Source organism: Zeus faber (genome assembly GCF_960531495.2).
Source record: "Zeus faber genome assembly, chromosome: 7".
Taxonomy (NCBI): Eukaryota; Metazoa; Chordata; class Actinopteri; order Zeiformes; family Zeidae; genus Zeus; species Zeus faber.
In genome coordinates this window covers 25,417,849-25,439,745 of record NC_137203.1, presented here as the reverse complement: position 1 = coordinate 25,439,745, position 21,897 = coordinate 25,417,849, and the positions used below count along the sequence as shown (strand labels likewise).

The 21,897-nt window shown below is 47.1% G+C and overlaps 1 protein-coding gene across 1 annotated transcript; it reads right to left on the bottom strand.

Annotated features, from left to right (window-relative positions):
* Positions 1 to 353: 353 nt before the first annotated feature.
* On the bottom strand, positions 354 to 20,461 carry LOC307233086 (uncharacterized protein; the record flags this gene model as incomplete). Its single annotated transcript, XM_080004299.1, has 11 exons — positions 354 to 1,742; positions 1,883 to 1,965; positions 2,071 to 2,213; positions 2,306 to 2,430; positions 2,588 to 2,750; positions 2,861 to 3,014; positions 3,926 to 4,041; positions 14,698 to 14,823; positions 15,122 to 17,722; positions 18,922 to 19,012; positions 19,125 to 20,461. 10 exons carry the CDS (start codon positions 20,459 to 20,461, stop codon positions 1,884 to 1,886), a joined length of 4,938 nt encoding a protein of 1,645 aa, XP_079860425.1. The 3' UTR covers positions 354 to 1,742; position 1,883.
* Positions 20,462 to 21,897: the final 1,436 nt, after the last annotated feature.

Here is a 21,897-nt window from a genome sequence, read left to right as displayed (position 1 = left end):
ATTTGATGGGTAAAAAAACCAAAAACATAATATACAGTATTCAATAAAAACCATACCATCTACATCAAAATGTTAAAATTTCATGTTTATTTTCCATTATCCTGCCACATTTTATTGTGTACAGTTAACTGTGAGGTTTATTGTATATTTCACATATTTGTCCATTTTCCACAGATATTGACACTTCTCATTTATTATTACTGCTTATTGTTTTTGATGTGAACTGAGCTTCTGGGACATTGCAATTTAACTTTGGGATGAATCATCTTATCTCTCTATGTGTCTATCTTTCTTATCTACAGAAAACAGAACAAGTTGGGTGAGGAAATTCAATAAATTGGTCAAAGAGAGACTAGAGTCGGTAGATTTTATTAAGAATTTATACTTTTGGACACTGGCCAGTACAACACAGTGCAATATACATTTTTTACTTTCAAATGATAAAAAAGAGAACAAACAAAAACATACAAAATAAATCCTCAACTGACAAAATGGATGACGTGGTAGAAAGTCACGCGCAGACGACTCTGGGGACACCGACCAGAGATTCACCCACATTCACTTTTCATTGCGTTCAGAGCGTTTAGACACAAGTCCACTAAAAAACTCAGAAGAACCGAGGGGGGGGCTGGAGTGGGCGAGTGGAGGTCGGCGCTGTAGTGCATTAAGTGACAAAGTGCTTCACGGATAGGGCAGAGTGGGAGAAGGAGTGGTGAACAGCTTGGGTGTAAAAAATAGACATCTAGTGTGCACTGAAGCAGCAAAGATAATGTTAATACGTGTAGTGTGGGCAGTCATGCCCTCACTGGAGGTGTGGTCTGCTGCCTTATTGTACGGGTGCAGTGATTGTACATGCAAAGTAGTCATCCAAGAGTTGGAATAAAGTCAAGGAAAATTGCACATTTGTTGTGATTTGAAAAAAATAAAATAAAGAAGAACCCAAGGGGCACAGACTGAATGTTTGGGTTACGAGTGACACGCAAATGGCAAAATACATTGTTCTCGCGAAGCCTTAGTCATTTCTTCTGGTCATACAATCTTTCCGAAGTGGAAGGTGGTCTGGCTGGGTCCTATGTTCATGCTGTTTTCAAACATTTTTATGCAGCTCTAGAGTCATGTTGAGTGTTACCGCGCTAAGATGACGCAGAGTGTGATTGGAGTGAAGACATACAGGCTGCGTGTCATGATTCCGGGTGGTAACAGCACGAGCAGCTTTGTTCTTTGCACTCATCTGGTGCGTGAAATGTAAAGTCTACGGCGACGCTCGTGTGTGACGACAGCAGACGATGACGCCCTCTGCCGACAGCTGCCCGTGTCCAGGCGCTACTTGGTACATTCTAGGGAGATAAGGAGGACCAGGATCACTGAAGCCGAAGCACTTCCGGGTCGAGAAATGGTAACCCTTTTCCTGAAACGTGGCCAGACAGCGCTTGTCTTCTGCGGAGTCCCTCCAGGCGAGGATACAGCAGCATGATGCGTTTACCCCTCATCGCTTGTTTGAAATTCTGAAGGCGAGAGAAAAAAAAAGAAAAGAAAAAAAAAAAAAAAAAAAAAAGGCACAAGTCCGTGACCCATGTAGGAAAGTTGGAAGAGAACAGGAAAAGGGGCTTGAAAGTACATCAGCAGCAACAAGAAAGAACAAAACAAAAATCTCTCCCAAATTGTCTCCAGGTCAAAGGTTAAGGCTTCTGTTTCACACAGATTCTACTTTTTTTTTTCTTTTTCCCTTTTATTAAGGCCACCTTGGGGGAAGGAAACAAGAAAGGAAAAGGGTCAAACACAATGAAGGATACAATTAGTCCAAGTGAGTGTTCTACAAATGAGGTAATAATCAAAAAACAGACTGAAAGAGAGGGGGGAGAGAAGGTCAGCGCCCGCTCACCTTATTTAGAATCATCGTTTTCGTACTGACTCAGGCGCTTCTTGGACTTCAGCTCTCTCAGCCACTGGGGTGAGTCCTCGGCACTGAAAAACAGGTAACGAGACCCTTACAGGAGGTCCTGCGGCGTGACCCTGTTGCAGCAAACAGGTCAGCAAGAGCAAACTGATGCTTTGACGTCCCTTTCTCACCCATTCTCTTTGAGGCCAGCAGGGGGCAGCACGCGGGCAGCCCGAGGGAGGAAGGGGGACTTGGGAGAGCGGGAGAGCTGGGAAGGGGAGGGAGCGGCTCCTTCGACCGCAGCGTCGGAGTCGGCCCTCTTCTTCAGCTGCGACTGGGGAGCAGAATTTGATAATGTCACCCGGATGTGAGGATGAGACAAAGCACTGATACAAGGTTCCTCCAAGTCCACGGCTCCCGGCTCACCTTTAAAGCAGAAGGGTCCATCCCCGGGAACAGGGGGATCCTCTGTGGCTGGGAGGCGGAGCGGGGATCGACTATTTTGGTCTGCTCCTCTGAGTCAGAGTCCTCCTGCTTGCTCTCGGAAGCCTCTGTCCCATGGAGGATGACACACAGGGTCCAAGTGTCATTTTCAATATGTACAAATCAATATATGTATGGAAACACACAGGAAAAAAAAAACAAAAAAAAACTAGGCTCTTTGTTCAGTATCTGTAAAGAGCAATATCAAAATATAGATATCCTGACCGGTGGAATCTCTGTAACGCCAGTCCTCTGTGGCCACTGCGCCTCCCTCCAGTGGCCTGGTGCCCTGACGGGCAGCCCTGGAGGGTCGCGAGCGGGGGGCCCGCTTCTTGGCGAGCTGGGCTCGGGAACGCAGGGCGCTGGTGTCCAACAGGGCAGCCGGCACCTAGACGGACAGAGAAATGAGTCAGCTGAAGAAAAGAGCGGAAGACAAGGGGCGAGGGTGATGGGTAAACTTTTAAAGAGAAGTGAGCTGGAAGAACGGCCAGGGCTTGCCTCAGGGAAGGCAAGCGGCTGGCTTTCGGGCGGGGAGAAGCCGTCTGGCGTGTCGGGGTCGGAGAGGGCTTGCTGGCCCAGCGTGTAGGGAGGGGTGGGTTTAATTGGCGACGGACTGAGGGGGCTGTCCGAGGTGGGCGTGGCTGGAGTCAGGCTGCAAAATCAAAAAGGTTGAAAAGGATAAAAGTAAGGATGCATCTTTGAAACCATGAGCTCCTTTTCTCTGTATTGAGTATTTTAAAAAGACAAGGTCTATCCAAGCCTGCGAACTGAAGCTTCATGTTGTAGTAACTGGTTCTGACCACAGCAGGTCAGTGTCGGGCAGCATGGAGGGCTGCAGGACACGCTCTGTTCATTCAGGTGGCCCAGAGTGGACAGTGTGTGTGTTCACAAGCAGTGTCGGAACCAGATGACCCATAATTACCGCTTCTGCTGCTAGAATCTCCCTGCTTCTGCACACGTGTGCTTGCGCTGTTCCTTCTTCTCCTTGGTGGCCCACATCCCGTACCACTACATCACATGGCCATTTTGGAAAAATAGCTGCCATGGCCCTCAGAGGCCAAATTTGCAGCGTCTCGAGATCTATATCTTTTCATAACATATAAAGCTACATCTGAGCCAAATCTGATTCTTGTATTGCAAAATTACCAATTGTTACGCATATTCCACCTTAACCGCCCATTATACATTTACCTATATACCTCACAAATGGTAAATTAATTATCCTTGCCTTCATCTGTTAAATAAAATTCACATTGCTTTGCAGTAGAATTCCCTTTTAAACATGTCACGTGATTGTTTCCGCTCAGAGAAGCAGCATCCAGCAGAGCTGCGACTTTGCCACAAGGTCACTGTTGCCTCCAATAAACGTATAGTCAAACACATGACATAGCACATCTCAACCATGGGAGGACATGCATTGCTCAACGTGGCATTGGAATCTTTTCCAATATAAACGTAGACGGAGGGATAAATCAGCAGATTTCGGAAGGTCAATACAATAAGATCCACGATGTCCAATCTACTAAGAACCCATGGCCACTGTGTGTGTGTGTGTGTGTTTACCTATCATCCGTGCGCAGTCCCGTCTCCCAGGTCCCGTACTGGCTGTCCGACTCGTGCACCAACGTATCGGTGTCCTTCACCTCATCTTCGCCACTGACACTCTGCCTCTGCTGGACCTGCGGGGCGGATGGAGGAGAGAGAGATTAATAAAGCCTAAGCTATGTGACAGACTATCCTTAAAGACGCCATGGTTCGCTTTGTTACTGAAACTACTTTAGTAGAATCAACTTAGTGCAGTGGATCTGTCATGAGGCCGGTGGGTGGGTAAGGGTATTCCCATCCCCTGGCCTCGAGCAGGAAGGCAGAGGTGGCAGCAGCGGGTGCGATGGATAATCAAAGGTGAACGCGGGTGAGCAGGGCAGAGGAACAGAGAGGGGGGTGAGGGGGTCTGTGTGTGTGTGTTCGCTGTCTACCGAACCATGTGTCTTTTAATGAGGCAGTAACAGAGGCCACAGTGTCCTCAAACCCCACCACTAGAATGAATGAACCAGTAAACTACTGACAGAAAAAAATGCAATATAGCTACCTGTGTTTGAGCGAAGAGTGCGGTTTCTAAAGCTTATAACTCTGCACATTTGATGCCAAAACTTGTGTTAACACCGTCACAGTTTGCCTTACGTGTGCAAAAGTGGTAGACGTGATGGCGAACCAAGTGTCAGAGTGCAAGAGTGTGTGAGAGTGCGAGAGCCAAGCGCTAACAAAAGGGCTTGAGAAAGAACCAGAGCACACTGGATAAACCACACAGGGGAAAACATACAGAATACAGTGAGAACGAGTGAGATCGAGACCAAGAGGGATAAAGGGGAGCGAGAGAGAGCAGCGGTGCAGGATGACGTCGGTCAGCTTGGCCTTTCCTGACAGGAAGGGAGCGAGCCATAGAGAGCGGCGAGAATGGCATTGAGTAGCGCTGCCTGCATGGTCGAAAAGGCCCTGGTTAGTTCAAGTATCCCCTCTCTCCTCAAGGCTCCAGCTCCCGAGCCACAAGGCCCCGCTCTACGATTGACTCTGTGAAGCGCCATCGCGCCGCAGGCGGACAAATGGATCGAGTTACGTCAATGCTTAAACGATTTGCATTTGTCATATCCAACGTTTGAGAATGATTAATTTGAACCTGTGGATACTTCTGGAGTCAGTTCCGGCAGTTAGTGAATAAGCCTTCAGAGCTCATCCTAGCCTTGCAGTGCGGGGGCTTTCTTAGATCAAAGAGAGGGCACTCCTACATTAAGGGCCAGCCAATGCATTCAATCAATGGCAAAGCATTAGTCAGAGCTTAGCTACAAGCTACTGACAACAAATGCAAAACATCAATTGGGCGTAGCAACTACAAGGGTTTTAAAAACGTTCATGCCATATTCTGGCATATCCAGAACAGTTGCTGATCGGAAATAATGACTATATAAATGCTGAGTGTGGATTATTTTATTTCACCCAAGTACATTTAACTAGTAACTAAGCAGGAAGGGAAAATCGTATATCTTCTCTGAATTCCAGTCCACCATGTGTGTTACTCAGCCGCAAACACACCCAGATCACATCCGTGCTGGATGGGTTCACAGGAGGAACCGGCTGAGACATGTTGAAGAGAAGGCGCCTCGCTCTGTCCCTGCTGTCCAGGAAGCTGTTTGCTGTGGTCAGGCAGCGGAAAGACAAATGTGGAAGTACAAGGAAGAGCAGATTGCTCTGTTAGTCAGCCGTCAATGTCTAGTCAGCTCGGGCCGCGGTGAGCCAGCATTTTCCTTAATAACATTTACTGGAGCCTGCGTCCTATACATGATGACAGGAAGGGTGCGTCGATGGGGGGGGGGGGGGGGGGGTGTCAGAACAATGAGCGGATGAATGGAAGGATGAAGGAGAGAGAGAGTGCTAATCGACAAGGGAGGGGTGACTGACAGTCTGACACACAAATGAGAAAGTCACCAGACCACAGCCTTGAAACGTTCTACATGTCCCAGACTTCCACTCCCATTAGTGCAGCAGGTACAGTGACTGAGTTTTACTTGCAGGCGGTATTTCAGACACCAACTGGACCAATATGGCCAGGTGTCGCATACACTACATAGCTACAAAAGTATGTGGACACCCCTATAATGAATGCGATTAGCTATTTCAGGTGCATACAATGAAGCATACAGCCATGCAATCTCCTTAGACAAACATTTGCAGCAGAATAGGTCGTACTAAGTGCTCAGTGACTTTCACCGTGGCACTGTCGCAGGAAGCCACCTTTCCAACAAATAAGTTCGTCAAATTTCTGTCCTGCCCCTGTCAGCCTTAAGTTCTGTTATTGTGAAGTGGAAAAAAAATCTAGGAGCAACAGCAGCTCAACAGGGCCGCCGAGTGCTGACATGTATTGCGCGTAAGAATCATCTCTCCTCAGTTGCAACACTCCCTACCGAGCTCCAAAATGCCTCTGGAAGCAGCACAAGAACAGGTTGTCATGATCTTCAGGAACTGTGAATTAGGTTTCTATGGCCGAGCAGCTGCACCGAAAGCCTAAGATGCAATGCCAAGCGTCGGCTGGAGTGGTGCAAAGCACGCTGCCATTGACGGATGGCAGGAGGACGCTAACTGCCTGAATGCATAGTGCCAACTGTAAAGTTTGGTGGTAAAGGAATACTGGTCTGAGGCTGTTTTTCATGGTTTGGGCTGGGCCCCTTAATCACGGTGAAGGAAAATCTATGCTACAGCATAACATTCTAGAGAATTGTGCGCTTCCAACTTTATGGCAACAGTTTGGGAAGGGGCCTTTTCTGTTCCAGCATGCACAAAGCGAGGTCCATAAAGAAATGGTTTACCAACTCTGGTGTGGAAGAACTTGACTGGCCTGCACAGAGCCCAGACCTTAACTCCGCTGAACACCATTGGGATGAATTTGAACACAGACTGCGTTGCCAGGCCCAACATCAGTACCTGACCTCACAATGTTCTTGTGTCTGAATGGGAGCAAATCCCTGCAGTCGTGTTCCAAAATCTAGTGGAAAGCCTTCCCAGTAGAGAGGTTATAGCAGCAAAGGGGGGACCAACTATGTTACATATCAATGCTCATCGTTTTGAAATTAAATGTTCAACAAGCACATAATGGGTGAGGTGTTCGGGCGTCCACCTACTTTTGGCCATGTAAGCCTATCCACCTTACTGCAAAGATTCAAATGTAGTAGCTTCTGCTATGTGCAAATGCACGACCATCAGCCTTTTATTGGGTACTAATCTGCAATCAATCTAGGTTGGAGTTTGTGCACTCACCAACATTAGCCAAATCAATAACAACATCCCAGACAAATTGAAAACGACTGTTCCCGTGAGGCCTGATCTCATGTCAACAACCGGGTATTCAAACCGCATGTCCAAGGGCTTAGAATAAGACGGCCTCTGCGGCTTGAAGAATGCATGCTGTTATTTTGTTTTTTTTATTACATAAGTGGTACATACAGACAAGGCCATAGTAATGTACAAAGCAGCCTTGTGAGAATACAGAGCGGCCCAGCATGCAGGAATGTAGGAGACCTGACTCGGCTTAACAACTTAGACGGGAGACCGGCTGGCTGTGGATGTTGCAGAGCAGGAACCAGAGCTCAAAGAGGCGTCCTTGCTTGTGTACTTAAGGAGTGGGTAGCCTTCGGTGGGTATTTCACAAGACAGAGGAACTCCATTAGCAGGACAATTACCGTATAGTTCAGTGTAATGAAGCACAGTTGGATTCTTTATGTGTAAATCATAAGTAGATATTGTGATGTGTCAATATTGTATGCATTGCCACGTGAATATGTAATATTCCATATTACACAGTCCAAAACACAATTGCTGACCTGCCAATGAAAATCCCCTTCTAATCTATTTGCTGAATTTCAACCGCTACTGTAAACAAGTTAATGCAAAATGTACACAAACAGTGCAAACAAAACAACCACGCTCTCACTTTATGCAACTCAAGAACTCTTACTTGAGAACAGAAAACAGAAAGAGACAGTATATACTGTAGATAAAACCTGTGTAAGCATTTGGAGCCAATTCAACATGGTGGTCTAAATGGAATAATCAACCAATCAATCAATCATAATTGACTTGATATATAGTAGATAATAGTGCAGAAATGTTCAAGAGATTATTTGTCACATACGTAAAATAAAATCTATCAAAGAAAAGATTGGTTTATGGTTCAAACATACATTTGAAGGGATAATGTTTAGGCACGCCTGCTACAGACTATAGGTCCTGATCATAACCCTGATGCCATTCCATACTCTTACATAATATCCCAAGGAACCGGTATAGCAGCAGTTTGTATGGGCAAAGGCAAACAGAGGAAAAGTCAACACCATGTGCGTGGTAGTGTGACAGGGATGGGCAGCAAAACAGTCTGATGCCGAGAATATGCCGATGCTGAGAATAAAATCAGAACAGGACAGAGACAGACAAGCCCTGGGTACTGTGGAAACACTTATGGCCAGAGACCATGTTTGTTGATCAGGGGAAAGTTATAAATTTAGTGACATAAGACAAGGTTATACCTACCCCTACTCTACTACAGATAAATACCTTTACTATAAATAATTCAATTTATTCTGTGCATGCATCCTCCATTACAGTATGTATATCTTCTTGTGTGGGCTGTCGAGTGTTGCATTATTATATTTAGATATGTACTGACCTCCTACCTTATAAAGGCTTTACAGGTTTTAGCAAGTTGGATATTTTTGTACATAAGTTTATAACGATGTGTGTATATTTATATATCTATGTATAGTTCCTCCCATAATTCCACAGTAGAGTGTCATGTGTACACTCATTTAGCCTTTCATCTTCTCATAACCCTTTACCTCCAAAATGCCAATCCCAATGACGCCACACACACACACACACACACACACACACACACACACACACACACACACACACACACACACACACACACACACACACACACACACACACACACACACACACACACACACACACACACACACACGATTGTGTATATGCATTGTGTGTGTGTGTGTCTTACAGCGGTGGGAGTGTTAGGAGCGGTGGTGCGCCTGCGGATGGACAGGCGCTGCTGACTTCGCAGTGAGAAGCGCCGGAAAGAATCCCTGCTGCGGGAGGCCAGGGAGCGCAGGGAGTTGGTCCTCTTGAACCCGTCCGCTGCACCGTCCTCCCCCCTGCCACCCCCGGACATCAAGCCCAGCGCCCCCTGCAGGGAGCGGCGGAAGTTCCCCACCCAGCCCGACATCTGGGACTGGGCTACGGACAGCTTGTCTCCCAGGTACTCCATGCCAGCTGTGTCAGAGCGTGAGCCTCCGGGCAGAGATGTGGCTGATGGTGTCACAGCAGAGCTGAGTCATGCAGGTGTCCAAGGGAGAGCTTGATGGGTGGAAGCCCGGGTTCTCGAGCCGATGAGCTTCTAGGGTCGGCGTTGCAGCAATACAACTGCAAACAGCAAAGGCGGTGACACAGCCAAGCCAGTCAGACGCGCAGGTGACTTGTCGCCCGCTGCTTGTGTGAGCTGCACTGCAGCAGAGAAAGCGCCAGCCACTCAGCTGTTACACCACTTGTACTCACAGCAGCTTTCACCTCTGCTCTGTGTGTCTTTGCGTCTCCTCTATCTGTGTCAACGGGACTTTCTGCAGTCCAGTCCCGTTAGGGTGGTCAGGACTCCATTTAGAATCATCATGGTCAAAGCTCCCAGCTGTCGCCCCAGAATGATCTGTGGAGCTTTCCACTGTCTATTTCAAACCAAGCAAGATATGCTTGACATGATGGGTTTGCCAGGCCAACAACAGGGAATTCATGTGCAGGTTATATAAGGCCGCTCTACGACAGAGACTTGCAGTTATCTATTCAGAAGGCTTACTACATGAGAAGTACAATGTCTGCAAACTTTTGCACTACCAACCAACAGATTCCTTACTTATCTTCCTTCAGGCATCATTGCCAAACACACACAGGGCCAACCACAAATCAACTGGAGGGGTGACAGGTAATGATGTCACAGCCTCAGCACGTTAATCTTGCACAGCGTGAAGAATCAGAGACCTTTATCTTGCACGGAAACACCGCCCTGCCTGTAAAATAGGGAGCAGCAGAGAAAACGCTAACAGTGTTCCACTGACGTCTTTGCCAAAATATCCAGGACAGAGCTGGTCTCTCCCAATTCACGGGCGACAATACCCCGAGCCTCGCCAGCAGTCGATCAGAAAAGGCCTCCCCCAAAAAAGAAAGCCAGAGGTCAAACCTAATGAATGGACTTCCAACCGAGATGCCCCGTTACATTGTTATTTTGGCGCGACATCAACATGCGAGAAAAAGCGTCATTGGATGGCCGGTAGCAGCCATAGTAGTTCCTGGTTTCCAAAGGAGTTGCGAGAAGAAGAAACGGGACCCTCAGGCAAGGGCAAATCCACAGAAGATGGGAATAAATCTAAATCAAAAAAATAAAATTTAAAAATTACAAAAAAATCGAAAAAATCATTTCCGGGCCCATCCTATTCCCTGCAGGTACAGGCAGGTGTGAGAAAATAAATGCGTCAGCCTTCCTGCTCCCTGTACCCACTGCTGTAGGACTTGCTGTGAAGGAGAAACTGGGAGGAGAGCGAGAGAGAGAAAGTGTGTATGAGAGTGAGTGCAAGGGAGTCGCAGAGAGAGGGAGGTCCCTGATTCAGTGCTCACGGAGAGAGAGAGAGAGAGCGAGAGCGAGAGAGATAGAGAGCGGCGCTCTGGTCTGCCTGCTTCTGTTGCAGCGTGAGAGGGTGGATTCTCGCAGCCTGCACAGGGGGAGCCGTGGAAACAAACACAGGAGGGGCACAGCAATAGGGGCAGACATGGAGCCGACATGTTAGTGACGACAAGGTCCCACTGCCCACTGATGATGATGGGCAGTCGTTATCAAGGAGAGACAAAGAATTAAAGACTGTTTTGCAAGGTCTCAAAAAAGCTGTCTTCTCGACAAGAGAAAGAGAAAAAGCGAGAGCGGGAGAGGTGTGGCTGTGAGACTGGAGCGGGGTTGTGTGCTCACCAACAGGTCTGTCAGCACACTTGGTGCATAGCGAGAACAGGGAATCACAACCTCGCAAAGAGTTTGCTTGTAAAAATCTCTCTCAAGGGGGCAGAGGCGCCTTTCCCGTCACAACCTTGTCACTGCTGTATCACAAAGCAAATGGAGAGCGCTGTTCGACTGCTCAGAGACAACAATGGCAGCTCCATAACTACAAAGAATTTTCTTGAAACCACCTTCAAACTAAAAGGGATTTCAGTGGGCTCCCACGCTGCACACATATGCCCCCTGCTGGTCGCTGAGCTGATTTGGTCTTCCCAGTGCCACAAAACACTAAAAAGGAAGCCCAGCCAGCCTCCAAGCAACATTCTCAGTTTTCAGGACACACACACACACACACACACACACACCCCACACTTCGATTTAATGTACCCTTCATGTTAAAAAATGGTGCACTAAAAATTCTATGATAATTTCGGTGCTAAATTGATATCCCAAGATAAGAATGTGACTTCAGCACCGCTGTGGGAATGACTCATCAGCACCACCTCACTTTCCGTAGCCGTGATGATATCAGACAAGAGCCAGGAGACACAGCCAAGCCACACAATCACACAGACACACCCAATCACACACACACACACATAGACAATAACAAACAAACAAAAATAAACAAAGAAAAACGACAACAACCACTCATGGCATCCAGCTGGATTTAGAATGCTGTGCGCAGCTTCTACAGTATGAACATTAAAGTGTCACTTACCCAGAGGTTGAGTGGAGTGAGACAGCAGGACCACATGCACAGCGCAGCTCTCAGCCCAGTGCCCATCGCTACTCTGCTCCATCACTCTACACTAACAGTGATGCTATTACACCAAAATGATCTCATGATGATGCTAGTGTGTGTGTATTGGTTGATATGGCTCCCTGCAAAATATGAACTCGGGTCAGACTAATCGGCAGCTTCTATGGTATGATATTGTTAATAAATGAACCCTTGATTCATGACACTAGACATCATAATATGATGACAATCGATTTTCCCTGTGTCACAGGGTATCATACACAAAATCAGGAGTATCATAGGGCCCATAATAATCATGAGAAATGTTTACCATACCCTAATTCAACATCTACCAACACTGACTTTCTTCAGTGTTTTCCAGCACTGGGTTTACAAAAGTTTCTCGATACCATTTAAAATAATTACATTTATCCCATCTTTAGAGCAAATTCCTAGCTGGTATTTATTTTGTCCTTCAAATTGCCATCGATTGCAAAGCAAATTCAGAATACTAAAGATTCAACGCAACCATGTTTCTGTGCCGCAACATTGTGTGTCGAGATATTTAAGCTTTACGAGCAAAATGACCTACCCCGCCAAAGAAAAAAACACTGACAACCGACTAGTAATACTCTTCAGACCACTAGGTCTACAGAACCAGCTGAACCAGTTCTCTTTTGAGCAATCAGAGATGTCTGACACTTAACCAGTAGGTGGTGGTAGCGTCCACACAGTTACAACAACACACACTCCACACATGCACACACACGTTAGGCCTGTTCAGCTCTTTAACCATGACCTGGCTTTGGCATCTCACCGGCTACATCGATAAATATCCATCAGATAAACAATTTACATCTGCTTGAAAGCAGATATTCTATTGAGCGCCCACAGACTTCCTTCCTACAAACTTTGGGTTCCCAACAGAAAATGAAAACATTGCACAAGAGCGTGACATTAGGATCCACGTCCTCATGTAACAATGGGCAATAGTTTGATGCGAGCCGAGAACGTCACTAGCAAGTAAGCAAGCAGCACAAGAGGACAGGGCCAACTAGTATTACCAGGAGGCCTGAAAGTGCTGAAAGTGAACATCACTAGCAGGCGCCGTGTGCAGATGTACTCATTAAAGGGGATTTATTAGGGAAAAACTCACTTTTTCAGTGTTTCAGCACATACTGTACATTTGGGTCTATTAACACACAAACTAAGGATGCTCATTTAGAATGTTTTTCCTGACTGATATTCAACCCTCATTAGCCGACCATTAACCACTATCAGACAAGATTAAAATGTACTATTTAGAATAGACGAATGTCTTTGACAATACCGGTATAATTTTTAATATGATAAAATAAATGAATATCATGATAATAGCAATAAGTCGACTTGTTGACAATGTTAGGAATGGGCATGAATTCTTGATTTGGACGTCAGTATTTGTTCAACATATAGAGTAATCGTATATTCACATTTTTACGAGAAGTTGCCCACAATGAGGTTTGGGAAAGATGATCGCATTACTTTAAATAACATAATCCAGTCACACACCAACGATTCATTTTAAACAGCTCATTCTAAATACAGAATTTTCTTTTGTTACTTTGTTTCGTTTGTAAACAGCTTAGCGTACCACAGCCGGCACTCCCGGGTTTTGGGAAGGACCTCACCCGGGGGCTGCGTAAACTGTCCTCTTATGTGCCTGAAATAAAAGGCACATGTGGTTGCACGTGTCACCCCCGTAAGTTGTATAGCCTATTTTTATTTTACCATGCAACAAACTTTTTGTTTTTAATAATATATTTTTTAACTGTTAAACTGATTTAATTTATTTATTAATCTGTCAAAATTCTTATTGTCGGTTTAAACGGTTAATTAGTAACGTCCCTAACACAAAGACACGCTGTGAAATAAGACAACCCAGTCAGTTTTTTTGTGAGCTGTCTATTACATAAAACATGTGGTGAAACAAGCCATTCAGATTTGCGATCCCTTTCTACATCACTTGGTGCCTCAGTAGCATTAGAACCGCCCTCCACCTGAGTAACTTTACCCAAAGCTAGTGAATAACAAGCACCGCTGGGAAATGCTTTGTTGGCTTACAGGCCATCACAAATCTTTTAAAAGAAAGAGGAATTAATAACAACTGTCCGTGAAGAAACTGCAGATGATGGAAATGTAAGTATTAAAAAAAAATTCTGCTGTATGTTTGTTTTTAAAAATATAAATAAAAAAGTAGTATGTGGTAGATAGAGTGTAGGCGTTTCTTCAAACAAGACCAATAAAAATTGTGTGTTATTATTGTAGATGTATGTTCACAAGAAACAAAAAATCCCTGCAGTGCGGTGTCATGGTGGGGTGCCAGTGTCTCCCACAAGCTTTTAGATCCAATACGGCTGAAGATTCAGAAACTGGATTGCTTATTTCTCGCCTCAAATTTGAGAAACAGATTTTGGTGGATTTTGAGTGAAAGGTTACAGACTAAATACTACGGAACCCAGATGTCAAGCTCAAACCCAATTGGCTCACAGAACCCAGAACTCATGCGCCATCCCCACTGACTCAGAACTAAGAGCCTCAGGAGGGTGGCGCCACCCACTGAAACAGAGCGTCCTGGAACAGGTTGGTTGAGAGGCACGGTATATTCAGCAAAAAACTTCAAAAACGTGTTCTGGGGCCCTCAGAGACCTATATTAACTTGTTGAAAAGGAGCATTATAGGTCCTCTTAAACCATTTGACCGATCCAATCCTGAATTACAGGCCTGAGAAGACGTCTGGATTCCCTTTCATGTGTGTGCACAAGAGAGAGAGTTAGGTGCCTTTGACATAAGTCACCAGTCAACTCACACTTCACCACTGCACACTGCACCTTCCAGTCAACGGACTGCATTCCTGCTCTAGCTTCAAGTCTCTCAGTCACAAACCCCAAGGCAGAGACACTCCTATCAGTGCACTCCAAAACACATGAACAGTGCCTAAACCATGCCTTGACTCACCCAGCTGTGATGGTCTCTCTCTCTATGGGCGCTGCGACTTCTCATCCTGGACAGGCTGACTTCTGTGGAACTGTCCGACGGGGCCGAGCGTCGAGAAACACTACGGGATCGCATCCTGCTCAGCTGCTAACGCACGCACACGCACACGCACACACACACACACACACACACACACACACGAGTGAGCTTCTTCTTCGCATTATCTTGCATTATCTTGCGAAAGGCTGATTTTTGATTTAAAACAACTTTGCAAATAGCATATCAAACTTGTTTTCATGCCTTCTCAAACATTATGAGGTGAAGATCATTTGTTGTATTTTTTCATCTGTATGAGAATTTCTAAAACTACATAGTCAGATAAGATGACAATCATTTCACATGCAAGCATATTTTCCCCCCCCAACACTGGCCGTCTCTTGCTCACCTGCGATCCCAGAGATCTCCTCGGGCTGCGGCCCTGAGGTTCAGGCTCCCTGGGGTACCAGACCTGCTCTTGGGGAGTGCTGCCTGAGCCTCGGCCTGGAAAGATGGCAGTATTGGTCTCTCTACTGGGTAAGGGGCGCATGTGTATTGGATCATCCAGAAGGCCAGAACAGTGCCTTTCCGGGTGGCATTCCCCCTGGTGGAGTAGCGGCTGCTCTGGGACGGGTTTGCCAACAGCCTTCCTGGCGGGTTCAAATCCATTCGCAGGTCTGTCAACTGACATTTCAACTGACTTCAGCTCCCACGGGTCCTGGGGAGAATGTACCCAGACCGGGCTCGGGCGCACTACTAAAGGTTCCAGTGGCACCCTGTTAATCCCCTCCATCTCAGGGGTGAGAGGCTGATATTGGACCCTGCCACCTGCCTCCAAAACCTGGAAGCCTGTTGTGGGGAATGCCTCTTTATTGGGCAAGGGCTGGGTCTGGGATGAGAATGAGTCAATGTCCAGAATCGCAAGTTTGTAGGGCTCCTCTGCCCTGGGAGAGGGCTGTTTCCACCGAGTGGAGGGGTCTCTCTGGTGGGAGGGGGCTTCTGAAAATGGGTCATCTCTGAGCACAGAATCCAGATCAAGCACTTTGGGCTTGAGAGGTGATGAGTCCACCGCTGTCCACTCCTGTGCCTCCCTCTTCTGCCTCTCCCTCAGCCTCTGTCGCTCAGCTTCCTGCTGTTTGGCAACCAGCCTCAGTTTATCTGCCTCCTCTCTCTCCATCCTCTCCTTCAGCCTCTTCTTCTCAAGCTCCATCAGCTGCTGCCGCTCCTTCTCCAGCTGCCTCTGGTTTTCAAACTCCAAGAGCTGACGCCTCTCCAGCTCCTTGGCAATCTCCAGCTCCCGCTGTCTCAGCTTCTGCTTTTCCAGTTCCTGCCTCTCAAAATCCAGTTGCCTCTGACGCTCCCTCTCCAAGTCCCTCTGCCTCTCCATCTCTGCCAGTCGCTCCTTCTCCATCTCTTTTAGTCGCTTGCGCTCAAGCTCTCTCTGCCGGTCCACCTCCTGCTGTATGGCCATTTGTCGGAGCTTCTCCGCCTCCTCCTTCAGTCGCTGCTTCTCAAGCTCCATCATCTGTTGGCGCTCAGTTTCCATCCGTTTCTGCCGTTCAAACTCAAAGAGTTGCCTCCTCTCCATTTCCTTTATTCTTTCTAGCTCCTCCAGATGCTGGCGTTCCGCCTGGATCTCCAACAGCTTCCTCTCCTTGTCTAGCTCTTTCTGTCTCTCCTGATTGCGCCGTTTCTCCAGCTTGTGCTGTTTCTCCCTTTCGAGTTGTCGTTGCCTCTCCCTTTCCAGTTCTCTGAGTCTCTCCCTCTCCAATTCTAGCTGCTTTTCCTTCTCTAGCTGTATCTGTTTTTGTCTTTCAAGTTCACGGCATTTTTCCTTCTCAAACTCTTTTTGCCTTTGCCTTTCAAACTCCCTCTGCCTCTCCCTCTCCTTCATACGTGCAAATTCTAAGTGTTGCTGCCTTTCGATTTCCCTCTGTCTCTGTTTTTCCCTCTCAAGCTCCCTTTTTCTCTCCTTTTGTCTGTCAGCCTCCGCCCTCAGCTCTCGTTGTCTTTCGATCTCCATCCCTTCCTCCATTCTCTTCCTGTCCCATACAGGTCCCATGCTATGCACTAAGGTCTCTTCGCCTTCTTTTGAATCTTGAGGATTTTTCCCAAAAGTTTCATCCAGTGAAGGGTTTCTGTTTGGTGGGACAATCTTCCCCTGAGAGCCCCAATCCCCAGACCTGACAGAGAAATCCCCCGAGGATGTGTCTGTGGTTTCCCGTCTGATTTCTCCAGCATCTCCGCGCGAGACTGGCTCCTGCATCTGTCCAGTCAGTGCAAAGTAGGTGGCCCTAGGTTTAGGTTGATCTTCTGTCTCAAGCATTTTCAAACGTTTAGGGGCCGCCGCCACTTCCTCCCCCTCCGCTTCTTTCTGTTCATCCCTTTCCAGAGCCCTTTCCATTTCCCTCTGCCATCCCTTTTCTGCACCTGCCTCGTTGTCCAGCTCTTCAGTGTTCCACTTCTGCAGAGCTCCGACTCTAAGGTAGCGTGGCTGTTGCTCTGCCGTTGGAGCCAAAGCCGGTTCTCCCTGAACTGGAACCCCCCGCTGAGGCGCTGGTTCAGCCCCGGCCGGCCGGTTACCTTCCGAGCGCTTGGAGCGGAGGGTCATGGCTTTGTCCTCCAACAACGCTGCGGGGACGCTCTCGCTCACCACTCTGCTCGCCTCGACCCCCTGCACGGTTTCGAATGAATGCACAACTCGCCGGGGGCTGGAGGGGGGCGCTGGCCCCGTGCAGGTTCCCGGATCCTCAAACCCAAACACTTGCTGCGACACCTCACAGCCCTTTTTGGGAAGCTCCCCGTCCAACACAAGCACGCTATGCCTCTCCACGATGTTCTCGAACAGGGAAGCTCGCACTGTCTGTACCTCGCTGCTATGTCTAGATGAACTGCCTGCTGTCACACCCTCCGTAGAAGCTTTGACTGCAGGCGAGTGCTGCTCCTGAAGGTTCCTGCCGTCCTCTACCTTATCACTTTGGTCACCCAGCTTGAACATTGAATCTTCAACCTGGAAAAATACACCAAAAATTTACTGGGAATATTGACACCAGCAAAACGTTACCTTTCATTTGAACACAGCGCATTCATCATCTGGAATAAAGTCATCAATTTGGAGTAAGGTAGTAGTGGTAATTTTAAAACAACATCATACTAAAGGACGCAGTGAGAGACATTTAAGGTTGTGGAGATCATATCAACATGGTTTTGTCTCTGCCAATACATAGTCAAGCAGTTTCAAAATGTGTAATACTGGTATCAGCATCTGCAGTAGTAGCAGCAGACCCTGCCCTGGTAGACCTTTAATAATTAATCTATGACTATTGCCTACAGAACAATGTGCTGCACTACACAGGCTTCAATGAGTCAAACCAGATAAATCAAATACCAGTGACTGACTTATTTACACCCCAGATCTATGGTCACCCACTTAATTCAAGGCTATGGCACACTTCTTTGTGAGTATTTTAGGATTTCAAAGATTAATCTAACCATTTCTACCACAGAGGGTACATAACTGTAGGTCTGCAGATTAGAAATAAGTGTTTCTTCAATTTGGTTTTGATGATAAAGCATCCGCAGAGAAATTCAGCATACAAAAGACAAGAAAAAAGGTTATTGAAATCACAAATGTCTGCATGGAAATGGTAACCCCCGACCCCTCCCTCCCTCAAGGCTGGCCTCATAATAGCGGGTGTGGCGCAAAAGGTGGAAATCAAGCCTCTCTGTGTTGACCTTTTCCCAGCCTATTTCTCACAGCATGTTTCATAACCAGCCGGGCCATCAGGGATGATCAGTGTACCTCCCGTCTTGGGTTTCAGAGCTTTGTACGACCACAGCCGTGACGTATTTTTCACGAGAATGGCATAAAGCCTGTGCCTGTTCATAAAGACATTTTGATGATATGTATTTTCCACCGAAACACACAGATTTCTAAATAGTTACATGAGCTGATGAAGTGTTGCCAAGTTTTACCACAAAGTAGTGCCTTCAGTAAACAACACGCAAACCTCCCACTGTACTCATTCTGGCTCACAGACTTTCATTTTCTTCAACTTTAAGATATGTTCCTCACACAAAATTTTGAGTTTTGAGTTAGGTGGGTTCAAAAATATGCAAAAGAAAAGATAAAACAACAAATAAGATATTAATATTAGGATGTCCTTCTAATCTTGAGAATAAAAAGAGTTGATATCCATCCTGTCTTACCCTCTTCTGAGGATCTTGGTCTGTTTCATGGTTGTCTGCTGTCTCGATGAAAGAGGGACTGCAAAGGTCCACGGACCTCTCAGATGCAAACCTGAGGTAGAGAGAACATTGAAGACCCAAAACAGGACCAGGCAGGAGAGTAATAAACCTTGCACAAAGGCTGGGGACATGGTGAAAAAAGGGGACAAAAGAGCAGCTCTTACCTCTTGGTCAGGTCAAGGGGTAGAGGTCGGGGCTTGACTGTCAGCTTGGCTGGGGGACTGGGGACTGGCGGCGTGTCCTCTGTCAGCTTCTTGATTCGCTGCTTGATACCCAGTGGCGCATCATGCTCTGGGATTGGCTGAGACCCCGGGCAAGGGTCTTGCCCCTGGCCTCCGGCTCCTGCCTCGGGGGAGGAGGGGATGGTGGCGGATGAATCCAGGAGGAGACTGCTCCATCTCTTGATGCTACCGTCACCATTTTCCTTCTCGTGTTCTTTTTCATCCTTCTTCTCTTTTCCGTGGACTGAGACAACAGGCTTGGCAACACTGTCTGTACCCTGTAGTGTCATTGTGGCAGTCCGCTCCGAGCCGCCCTCCGGCTTCCTGAGCCCCCCCTCCTCTGGAGTGTTTTCCTTGCTGTCGGCCTTTGGCTGTTTGCGGTGCAGTGAAAGGCCGATAGACTCAAACTTTGCGGTGAGATCGGCTGAAAGAGGGCGCCTCCCCTCCCAGCGAGGGGAGGGGGTTGCCGTCTCCAGCTTTGAAGGAGGGGGAATGAAGATGGCCGATACAGGCCTAGGCCTGGAGCTTCTGGGCTGGGGTCGCAGTGCCACAGCTGCCTCGGGTTTCGCTTCTTGTTGCTTTTCCTCTTGCTCCATTTGACTCAGGAAACCCATGGACTTGGCTCTGGTCATGGAGGTCCCGACCAGGCTCCCATGACTGGAACCAGCTTTCTTCTTCTCTTCCTCCTTTCTGGTGCTCCCAGACCACTCTGCGGCAGGGGCCTTTTTACCGCAGTTTAAATAAGACTGGCCTGCCACACCAGGCTTCTGTCTCTCTGCAGGTTTAGGGGGGGTGGGTCTACTGGGATCTCCCTGGGAGAGCGGGGGAGCTGGTTTAAACGGATGCACGACAGGCTTGTTCGTTTGTCCCTGCTTGGAGGAAGGTTTGAAGGAGGTAGGAGAAGGACGGTTGGCGTTGGTTGACACCGGCCTTGTTTTTGCGGTGACGGCTGGTTGCTGAGGTTTAGGAGCACCTGGAAGAATGGGTTTGTAACCAGCAGGGAAGGTGGGCTCTGGGCGGGGCTTGGTTTGGGGCTTAGGGGCAAGTATGGGTCTGATGCAGGGGTTTTTCTCTACAGCGAAAGGCTTGGGAGTAAGCCGAGGCTTGGGCCCGGGGACCGGTTTGGTGGGCTCGGAAGCAATGATGAGGGATCCGTGGGTGCTGGAGGGTCCCTCAGTGAGGCTCTTGTTGCTGGAGTCAGTCAATGGACTGAGGTGCAGTCGTCCTCCCATGCCTGCCCTCCCTACCTCCCCAGTCTGCACCTCCACCTGAGCAGCCATGCTCCCAAACAACACCTGAATATAAATATACATATAAACATATGTAAACGAATGTATTACTATGTATAACTTTGAGGCAAAAATATATATTTTGTGCTTACCATTGTCACTAATAAGTCATCATAACAAACAACTACTATATATTGAATTGAACTGAATGTTGAATAAAAAATAAAAGCAAATCAGATTTGCAGTAGCCATTACCTAGCCATCATTCTAGCCAGACTTTGTCTTTGGAGTGCCATACCGATCTACTTGAGTCATTCACTCCTGGCTACTCTAGCAGGACAAATTATCATTCAAGTGGGACAATTTAAGGTATGTGATTGGATAGTCCTTCCTCATTTGAAGTAGTGACAAAGGTCATAAAGTACCAAGACAGATCTTCAGACAGGGAGTGGTACATTGTACTCCAGGCAGGTGCACAATGTAATTGTTTTATTTTCTGTCATTTTGCAATACAGGCAGGTCTGGCTGAAGCACTGAAACATGGATTCCATTGAGAGAAAGCATACCAGGAACTCAAATCTTTAACACAGACTGGCTAAACTCCTAATCTAGAAACTCTCTCTCTGATAAACACCAGTTAATGTATGAGGAATCTGTTCATATGGCTTTGTTTTTGATAGTCTATGACAACAGAAAGTTTGTCTCGCTTGCTTTAACCCTGATGGTTAAGAGGCACAACATAAACAGGGACTTTAGCCCAAGGACTTCTTTCTTTGCCATTTCGGAGGCACCCCGGCCAGATCTGTTAATAGTATTCCACGTGTGCTAGTATTGAGAAGCTCCATAATAGTAAGAAATTCTTTTTACACCGCTGAACAGATCAATACTACTGAACTGCTTGCAGTAACGACATTTAGCTTAGCCCCACCCCACCGCCGATAACTTACCTGACGAGATGTCAACCGCCTGCAGTGGAGCCCTTGTTTCTGTGGTAACCATGCAGTGGTGTCATATCACACTTGGAGGAAGTAGTAAAAAGGGCAGAGAAGATAGAGGGAAACGTTGTGTCAACAACACACATACACAAATAGCTTTCCACTGGTTATGATGGTCCTGCCACCCCTGAGGTTATGGTGGACAAATCACAACAAACCAAGCCTGGGTCCGGCCCACAGGTTCTTCAGCACCGAGTCTCAGGCTGACATTCTGAAGCAAATGCACCGTGTTTACACTGTCTTGGACAAACACAGCCAAACCCACAGGCTGATGGGATATGGAAAGACACAGAAAAAAGAAATGCACAGCAAGCCATTAAATGCATGTTTACCTTCGCTCACTCTAATAATTGCACCATGCGCATGTTCAGCTCTAAGTATTAGTCAATGGATTTGTGTATGAAAATAATGTAAAGCGTAACATCTATTTCCCCCTGCTGTGTCATATCATCACAAGCTTTGATGTCCACCCCCCCACACACAGTAAGCATT